We start from the raw sequence: 9996 nt of genomic DNA on the forward strand, positions 1-9996 counted from the left end.
CTATTCTGGGCCTGATGTTAGCAACGCGAGGACATTACTTTTGGTAGCTTCCTCCGTATAGACAGATAGATATATATATACCGCAAACTTGCAATATCAGAAAAAAACCAAAACACCTTCTTTGCAAACCCACAATACAGCTCCCATCTTATTCCCCCCTGCAACAATTCAACCAAGTCAACACCAACAAAGCAAAAAGACAAGAGCATCAATAAATACCCCTTACGCATGTATATAAAAGGTAGGTAGGTAAGTATATAATAACCAACACCCTACTTCCTCTAAAGCTCAACAAGTCTCCTTCACCAAACAACCCCCTCAACTGATCTCTGTCAAACCCTCTCGAACAAATATCAATATCAAATGTTCCCATGCGCCATGCAATGCTAGGCCGTAGTACACGAGCCCTCCCCCCCCCATCTCTTTCCCCCTCCCTTCCCCCTCCATTAACAAGATATAGAGTCCAAAAACTACACAAAAGATCAAAGCAAGGCGTATATGATAGATCCCCCGCAACTTTCTCCGCCACCAGTCATATAAGGTAGCTAGCTAAATGGTGACTTATTCCCAAGTTCCCCCCCTATTCGCTTCCTCCCCCCCCCCCTCTCCGCGCAGTGCCTCGCTCAAAAACAAAGAGACTTGGAAAAAAAAAAAAAAGCTTTCTAGATGCCGCTTCCACATGCGCCGTGTTTCGCAGTGTCCATCTTCAGTTTCAGGCACATCGTCCACGCACACGCTCAAGGGAAAACGCCCTGCCGCCATCTCTCCACGCGATCCATGCTCCCGTTCGGGTTCGACATTGGGATCCCCTGATTAATCAGCCCATTCGCACCATACAAGTTGCCCGCGCCATACATGCTCATCGTATTCATCCCGCCCATGCCGCCATGGAACCCCGTCATCGTGCTATACGACGGCTGCAGTCCTACCCCTTGCGACATGCCGTATCCTGTCGTGGGCGGCACCATCATCGTCGCTCGGTTCCTGGCGGGACCAGTGTTGGTGAAGCTTCGCGTCTGCAGGGTGTTGAGGGCCACGCTCGACCGCGCGCCTTCGAGACCGAGGCCGCCCGTTCCGTCATTGTACAGGCCGCCCTTGAAGCCGCCGGTGCGGGCGTTGCCCGGCTGGATGAGCGTGGTGGGCATCTGCGCTCGCACGGCCGCCATCCGGGCGTCCTGCTCGGCGATTCGCATCTGCTCCTGCTGCCGGCGTCTCTGCTCCTCGACGCGAGGATCCTGAATGTTCTGGTGCACCGAGAGCATGTCGGCCATGCTCACCCGACGGGCCAGCCCCTTTCCTGCCTGCAAGTTCGTCGTGTTGCCATAGCTGACCGGCCTCTCGCCCGTCAGGTTGCCGTAGCTCATCTCTCGCTCGCGAGCCTCCCGCTCGGCCTGCAGGCGGCGACGGCGCTGGCCCAGCGTCTCGTCCTCGACACCCAGGTTGTTGGGCGACTTCTTGCCGCTGCTCTTGTTCTCGGGCTCGTCGGGGCCGCCAAACTGGCTGAGGAGCTCCATGGAAAAGGTGCTGCTGACGGGACGGGCCTTGGGCAGCTGCGACTCCGCCAGGCGGCGCTTCCTGGCGCCCAGCGTCTCCTCCTCAATCTCGGGCGCGAGCGGTTCCGGTGTTGCAATGGTGGTGCGTGCATCTTCGTCCGCGCGCACGTCCGGCTCGACGATGCGCGGCGAGGGAGCCGGGGGCTGCACTTCGGCGATGCGCGTGGGCGGCAGGCTCAGGTTGCTCTGGCGCTTCGCGGTCATGGCGATTGAGGTCCGTCCCTTGAGACGGGCGGCGCGCTGGCTCAGCGGTTCGTTTTCCTCCAGCTGGCGGACTTCCATCAGTCCCAGGGGGCGTTCGACGTCGGCCATGTTCTTGGCTCCTTGGTGCAGGGCGGCGATGACGGCCAGCGGCACGTCTTCGTCGTCGGATAGGTTGTGCTCTGCGGCCGCGGCCTGGTCTTCCCAGGCGAGGTTGACGCGGCTCTTGAGGCGCTGCTTGCGCTGCATCTCGGCGACGGCATCCATTTCGAGGAGGGTGGCGCGCAGGCCTTGGGTCGCGACGTTGCCATTGTTGAGGACTCGCTGCTTCTGCTGCTGCTTGCGGAGGTGTAATTCGCCGAGGAGCGTGGTGGGTACGCCATCAACGACGCCGTTCTCGAGCTGCTCTTCCTCTTCCTCTGATTCCTCCTCCTCCGATTCCTCATCGTGCGCATCACCGTGACCATCGCCCTGCGCCGCGGCGGGGTCTGCGTTGCTGCTGGCTTTGCCAAACAAGCTGCTCTGGCTCCTCTTGGTGAGCAGCTTGATGGTGGACTTTTCTTTAGACCCTGACTCGGCAGACGGAACATCAAGCTGCTGTGACTTGCGCTTGGTATCCTTCTTCTTGGTCTTCTTCGTCTTTGCCTTGCCGTACACTTCTGAGCCCAGCTTGCCGGCGTATAGGTGGTCGGTAAAGGCACTCACGGGGGCAGTCGCCGAGGCGTCGAGAATGCTGTCGAGCGTCGCCATGGCGGACCCATCCTTGACCTCAATCTCGGGGAGCTCGGAGGGCTGCTCAAAGAAGACGCTGGCTCGGAGATGCGGTGGCAGGTTGAGGCCGCCGCCAGTCGACTTGTGCTTGTCCTTGTCCATCTTGGACAGCCGCTGAGGATGGCGAAGATCCTCCAGGGAGGGCGGATGGCCGCCTCCTACCTGCGCTGAGGCCTCCTCAAACCAACCAGTGGGAGTGGTGGCATCGTCGCCAACCCCCAGCCCGTCTGCCACCGACAAGGCGGCAAACGAGTTGCGGTGGCCGGACAGAGGGTCGGGCAGGGTGATTTTGTCGAGGTCGGGGACGACAGACTTTCTCTTGGGCTGCATCATGGCGTCCAGGAGCTGGGAGCGTCGTTGGTTGCGGTCGGCGGCCTTGGGCTTGTTGGACAGCTTGGGCGGCAGGTTGAGCATGGCAGGGACACGGGCTGGGTAGTACAGCATGTGCTGGCCGGTGTGCTCGTCGAAGTAAGACTGCGGCCTGACGAACTCGGTCGCGGGGGGTTGGGGAGTAGGTAGATGATCGTCATCAAGGATAGGAGGTAGGGTTGAGGATTGGGCGTGGGCGTGGGCGTGGGCCTGGTCTTGGGAATAAGATTGGGGCAGCTGGGGAAGAAGATGAGGCTGCTGATGCTGGTGCATGTCGGGATGGCCCTCTCGCTTGTGCGAGGGCTCCCCCATGTCGGCGGTAGAAGCGAAACGATCATCCTCGGTATCCGTCTCGCAGTGGGCGCCGTCAAAGTCGACAAAGGCGTCCTGGGCCACCTGGAATGTATTTGTAGAGTTGGCCGTCATGGGCCGGTCGTCGTAGGCATCGCGGTCGTGCTCGGTCTCGTCGTATTCGGAGCCCGACGGCAGGTCCGGGTTGACGAGGACCAGGTTCGAGGCCCGGTGGCTCCGGAAGCCGCCCTCGAGCATGTCGTGGAACTCGTCCGTGTGCGGCAGGCCGACGGCGTCCTGCTCGATGATGCTGCGGGAGCTGGCGGCGGCGTGCTGCTCGGCCGGGGGCACGGCGTCAACCTGGTCGAGGACGTGCTGGGTCAGGGAGATTGGTTCGGACTCGGAGATCTCGGCGAGCGACGGCTTGGCGGAGCGCACGCTCCTGACGGAGCTCTTGCCGGGCCCGTGGCGGGACAGGATGGAGTTGATGGCGTCGTGCTCCGGGCGGCCGGCGGAGGCGTTGGAGCCGGAGCGCATGCGGCCGCTGAGGGAGGAGGTGGGCGACATGACGTAGGCGGGCGAGTAGCCCCTTTGCCTGGCGGCGGCGGCGGCGGACGAGGTCGAGTTGGAGTTTGAGGGATGGCGGCGCAGGCGCGTCGAGTTGGGGTTGGGGTTGTTAGAGTCGTCGGCGGCGGAGGCGGCCCTGGCGGCGAGGATGGAGGATCGTCTGCTGTCGCTTCGCTTCAGTTCGCAGTGCAGCTCGCGGATGGCATCGTCGATGCTGCTGGTCATGGACAGGCGCTCGGCCGTGGCTTCGAGGTGGGCGACGTTGCTGACGGCGGACGCGGAGCGCGTGAGCAGGTCGGCGTGGTGACTGAGCCGCGACGGCGACGAGACGTCGGTTGCAATGTGCAGGATGGGCTTGGGATGGGCCAGCCTGGTGCCCGGCTGCACGCTGCCCGTGTGCAATGGCGCATCCTCGGGTGCAGGGATACGAGCGGTGGCACTGCCAGGACTAGTAGCAGCACCTGTAATATGATTACCGGCACCGCTGCGGCTGCTATTATTATTACTAGCCCTCAGGTCAGGACGACCCGTAATACTCGTCGCGATGTCCGAATCCCGGGCGGCGGTCGAGGGGCGCTCGTGTTGGCCTCGCCTGGCGCGTGCGTTGGGGCTCTGCGGCAGGGGAGCGGAAATGACGCCTCTGGAGCGGCCGGAGCCATGCTTGTCAATGTCGCCAGAGGAAGACGCCGCGATATTAATGTTGGAATCCAGGTTGCCGGCGCTGGTGCTGTTACTGATGCTGGTGCTGCTGCTGGGCGACCACGGCAGCGGCGGTCCTGTGCGTGAGTCTGCGCCAGTGGTTGTCCCTGTGCTCTTTTCCCTCCATCCTGTCTCATCCAGATTCTGTGCCTTATCCTGCTGCTGCTGCTTCTCCTGCTCTTCCTGCAATGCCCGCTGCCGCATCCTCTCCGCCTCTGCAGTGCCGTCCTCTGCGAGCATCGACGCTCCGTCTCTCGTGCCAAGCGCACCGCCGCCCGAAGCCGTGGGCGACATGGCCAGATAGCGCTGGCGCAGTTCCGCAGCGGTCTCGCTTCCCGGGCTGGTGGGCGACGACGGCGACAGCGGCAGCAGCCTGTTGCTGTTGTTCTTCTTCTTGTTGCCGCTGCTGGGCGCAGAGTCGACAAACAAGCTCAGGGGCGTGCTGACCCGGCCGGCGACAGATAGAAACGTCGGCGACACGGGGCTCGTGGCCGTGGTGGGAGTCGAGGGTGTCGAGGCAACGGGTCTGTCAGCGGCCTCTGTTGTTGAATCGTCATTCCTGGCGCTGGGCGAGGCTCCCACTACCGGCGAAGCAGCAGCTTCGGCGTCTGCTTCCGCGACTGGCATGGCGAGCAGCCGAGGGGAATGCGACCTCGTATTAGTATCTCGTCCAAGATTGGAATGCCCTCCTGCGATTATGCCGCCTCGCGTGTACTCTGTCCGCTACTAGTACTCCCAGCCAAACCTGAAAGGACCAGACCAGACTGCCTCCCCCCCCGTTGCGCCTCTATCCGGGATGGTCAGGTGGGCGAGGTGGTGCGTATCGGACGAAGCCTCTATCTCTCGATGGGGTTGCGCGCGTGATGGCCGAGACATGAGCAGCCCGCCAAGGGTCTGGTTCTAGGCTCGCGATGGTGCTGTGACACGGTGTATGTTGCCCGATTGCTGAAGGGACTTAGGTATCCAATAGGTAAGGTAGGCAAGGTATTGTTAGCTGATTGAATTAGTTGAGTAGCTGGTGAGGCTACTGGCAGTGATCGTCAATTGACGCCTCTCTTGCCCCTTCTGCCCTCTTCTTCGTCTATTCTTTCCGGTTCGCTCGAGTCTAGACTTTTGCCGGTATCTCGTGCAGGGGTGCTCTGGAGAAGCCTCCTATTGAGCCGATTACCGGGGATGCGAGGCTCTGTAAGTGGAGGAGCGCCCATGCGAGTGCAGAAGCAGAAAAGGCGGACGATGGGTGGGAGGTCAGCGATGGAGCGAAGACGATCGTCTGGACAGCTGCAGAACCCGTCAACCAGCCAGAGCCCACGATGAATCAGCTGCTCTTGTGGGCGAGTGGCTGAACCGGGAATTCAAAAAGAAAGGAAGGAAGAAAGAAAGAAAGAAAGAAAAAAGGTAAACAGAAGGAACCCCGAGGAGAAGGAGAAAAAGTAAAGAAGGCTTCGGGTCCTGGATTCGGCGACAAGATGCAAATAGTGGCCGAAGCGGCGTGGCCCGTTCCAAAAAGCCAGAACCAGATATGGATGGATGATGCTAAGGTTCAATCAAGTTGGGCCTTGCCTTGCCTGTGCCTGTGCCTGTGCATTGCATGTGCATGTGCATGAGATAGCGGTACCTCGTGTACCTGATGTGTAGGTACGAAGCTGAAAGTTGCAAGTTCTCGACTCGAGTCTCTTCTTCCTCTTCCTTTCTTTTCCTACCTATTTTTTCTTTTTTTCCTTTTTTGATGGCGCCAAACTGGACGTTCTTTGGTCTCTTTTAGTGGCGGATAACGGCGTGCGCTAGCGATGGCAGGATTTCAGGTTGATTGCTTCTGCTGACCACGGCTGGAGCTGATTGATGCCGGATGATGCTGCTCATGACCAAACGATTTGATGCTGAATCCTGAAGCCGAGCTGACTTGCTTGCTTGTTACCTAGTCAGTAGGTGACTTTCTGACCGTCTTGATGCGCACAGGGCCTGGCGGCACTGGGAGCTGTCACTTGCGTCTCTGAATTTATGCGTACCTAAAATGCATGCAACCCTGTGCTATCAAGCCCGGATGCGAGAAGCCGCAGTTACAAGGGCGGGTGGCAGCCCAGATGCCAAGTCAATGGATGGATATCGCAGCCGAGCCACACAAACAAAGAAAAAAGACGCTTCGATTCGAGAGATGCCAGCTGTGATAAGCAGGGGAGGCACATATTATCGTCATAGAAACAAAGACTACAGGTAGAGATACAGACAAGCAAGCGACCCGAGTTGGGATGCCTTGGTCCGAAAGCAGCCCAGCATCTGTCTGCTCCTCACCTCCTCCTCTTCCTCGCTCAGCCTTATCTCATCTCATCATCCTCCTCTCTTCCTCTTCCTCTCTGTATCACTTCATGTATGTACGTAGTACCTCCTTCGTACTGAGAGCATATCCAGCAGCCTCGACTAGCATCTGATCAAAAGTGCCAGTCGCACCACATCAAACCCACAGCACAGCTGACGGGCCCGGCGACCGCCTCAGCGGCCCAGCAAGCCGTTTGCCTGCCTCAAGACGATCTCGATGCTGGCTACCTACGTACTGTACCTACCAAGTACAAGCAAGCTGGGCGGAGCTGCGTTGGACAAAAGCAGCTGCATCTGAATCCTAGTATTTGCTTCCCGTCTTATTACTAGTGAGCGGTTTTAACTTTGCCAGAGCCGTCTGCCTGGCCGAGCATTCATTGGCCTCGTCTCGAAGCTGCTGCTCCCTCTTATTTCCCTCGTGTCACCACTGCAGCAAGTTAATACATGTACCTGCAATAGCTTCATCCCAATCCTGCTTGCTTTTGCCTCCTCTGCTAGACGTCTTCCACTCATGTCTCGAGATTCATCCCAGATCTCAATCGAGTCAGCCACTAGTAGCAATACTAGTAGTCCTTTGTCCTCCATGCTCAGCTGAGAAGCCCTGGTTGCTTGGCACCATGTCATACTGATGGCATATGGACGGGCCTCGAAGCTATTCACGGCACCTGGGCGTGCCGATCTCCAGGCCTTCTCTCGGTCTGTTTGCCGCTTTGCACCCAGGCCTTTTTTTTATTTTCTTCTCGGCACGTCCCATGCAAGGACCCGTAGCTCCTTGTCCCGCCATCAAGCACCATGGCACACGTATGTAGTTGTACTCACACACACACTCATCCAACAACGCATTCTCGGCAGAGTCAACATACCTTCATGCGTGCTGCTACTACGACGATAGTCCACCTATACCCAATCAAACCGCCATATTACAAGCCGTAACACTCATCACGCGGCAGCAGCACAATAACTCTGAAACCCACCACTGCTGCTGCGTGTCCTCTAAGCCCTCACTCTACCGTAGCATCCTATCCCGTACCTGCTTCTGTGGCTGCCGCTTTGGCCCTATTAGACCGAGGCTCTTTCGTGTGTCTTGGACGCGCAGCTTCACCGGATGCATGAACCGGGTTCCTCATGTGCCACCTCTCAAAATCAAAAGGCACGCATCTTGCTTTGTGCGACGACGGGCCTACATGGCACCAATTTCCCAGGAGCCGAGACTCTCATCTTACCTTGTTGTGCTTGTGCTCTCTTGTGCTTCCTTTAAGCCAGCTGACGTCTTTGCCTTTTTCGTCTCTCTTGCTGTCTCTCTCTCTCTTCGCTTTCTCCCCTTATTGGATTTGAACACTCACGATACTAATAACTCTCTATACTAGATTCCTGCTCCATCCCATCACCACCTTAAAGGGAGCGCCTGAACACATATAGATAAATCCTAAACACGCATAGATAACTAAACCGCATCTATCCTAGGTCACTTTCCTATATAATCTAGCAGTACTAGTACCTGTAATTATAACTTAGCTATTTTATAAAAGTAGCTTTAATTATCTTATAAGTATATAAAAAAAAAAGGCATTATAACTTATAGTTATATATAGCTATATAAGGCTAGCTTTAATATATTATAATATATAGCTTTTTTTTAACTTTAATATAATACTATTAAGATTATTATTATTATATTTTTTATATATTATTTTATTATAATTTTTATTATAAATTTAATTATTATTATAAATACTATTATTAGTTAGTAATTTTCTATATTTAAAGCTATATTTAAAGCAGTTAAATATGCTTAAAGTAATTAAAGGTTTATTATTATTAAGGCTAAGACCTTTAAGCGCAGCTTTATTATTATATATAGTAAGCTATACTATTAATATAATAAAAGCTATTATAAATAGGGGTAATAAAGCTAATAAAAAAGGTAATATTAAATATTAATATATAAAAATAACTGCCTATTTACTATTATTATTAACTTTTATATTAAGATCCCTGCTTTTATTATTAACTTATAAAAAGTCTAATATAATTATAATTTAATTTAAAATAACTTTACTTTTTTAATCTTATAGCTAGAATTATAATATAAATTTAGTCTTAATTAACTTTAAAATATTATAAAAACAGCTTTTAAGGCAGTAGGATTTATAATAAAAAGTATTACTTATAAAATTTACTATAATTATCCCTTAATTAAAATTATAAAAAAAGATATTTAAGTTATTTAGTATAAGCTATAAAAAAGTAAGTATAGCCTGTTTATATTAATATAAGCCTTTTTATAAATGCTATAATAAAATAATTATATATTTTATTATATTATAAATTATAATAATAAAAGGAGATTAAATAAGATTTTCTAAACTTATAAAAATAATATTACTAATTAAAAATATAACTTAAAATTACTATCCTTTAATAACACTTATAAGGTAAATTACTTTAATATACTGCTATTTTAAATTATAAGTATAATAGTATTATATATAAACTTTAGCGCTAGCTTTAAATTAGTAATAAAAGAGGATATAAAGACCTTTTTTTAAACCCTTAGTTATTTAAAGGCAGCTATAAAGATAGCTAAGATTCCTAATCCTTATATTATTTTTACTAATTTTAATATAGCTTTAAAAAAAGCTATTAATAATATCTTCCCTTATACTTAGCAGTAACTTTATATATAGTATATTATAAAAAATATTTACCTTTATATTAAAAAGAATTAAATTAAAAGTCTTACTAGTATATAGCTAATTAAAAATATAAAAAAAAATAAAGCTAGGTTAATAATAGGCTTTACCTTTAAGAAAATACCTATATAAGATAATAAGATTAAGGATATAAATTTATAATAACTTACTAGCTAAGCTATTAATAATATAATATAAATAGCCTTATAGTATTATAATAATATAAGACAGGGGCTAGCCTTATCCTTTAAAGAGATTTACTAAAATAAAAAGAGGTAAAAGGACTTTATAAATAATATTTATAAAGCTTAGTAAAATATTTACTAAGCTAATTTTAATAAAGAATTTTATTAAAGCCGGTATATAATATAAGGAAGTAAAAAAAGAGAGAGAATAACTAAAATTATAAAAAGTTAGTATATAATTATTAATTACTACTAAGTGGTTTAAAAGTTAATTATATAATTACTTTTAAAAGTAGGTATTTATAAGTAATTATATTTATTTTTAAACCTTTTTAAAATAAAAAAATAGTTTAC

At 51.0% G+C, this 9996-nt stretch overlaps 1 protein-coding gene across 1 annotated transcript; it reads right to left on the reverse strand.

The window, feature by feature from the left end:
- Positions 1–737: 737 nt before the first annotated feature.
- On the reverse strand, positions 738–5078 carry TRIREDRAFT_109416 (uncharacterized protein; the record flags this gene model as incomplete). Its single annotated transcript, XM_006967081.1, has 1 exon — positions 738–5078. One exon carries the CDS (start codon positions 5076–5078, stop codon positions 738–740), a length of 4341 nt encoding a protein of 1446 aa, XP_006967143.1.
- Positions 5079–9996: the final 4918 nt, after the last annotated feature.

This window comes from Trichoderma reesei (assembly GCF_000167675.1).
Source record: "Trichoderma reesei QM6a unplaced genomic scaffold TRIREscaffold_15, whole genome shotgun sequence".
NCBI lineage: Eukaryota > Fungi > Ascomycota > Sordariomycetes > Hypocreales > Hypocreaceae > Trichoderma > Trichoderma reesei.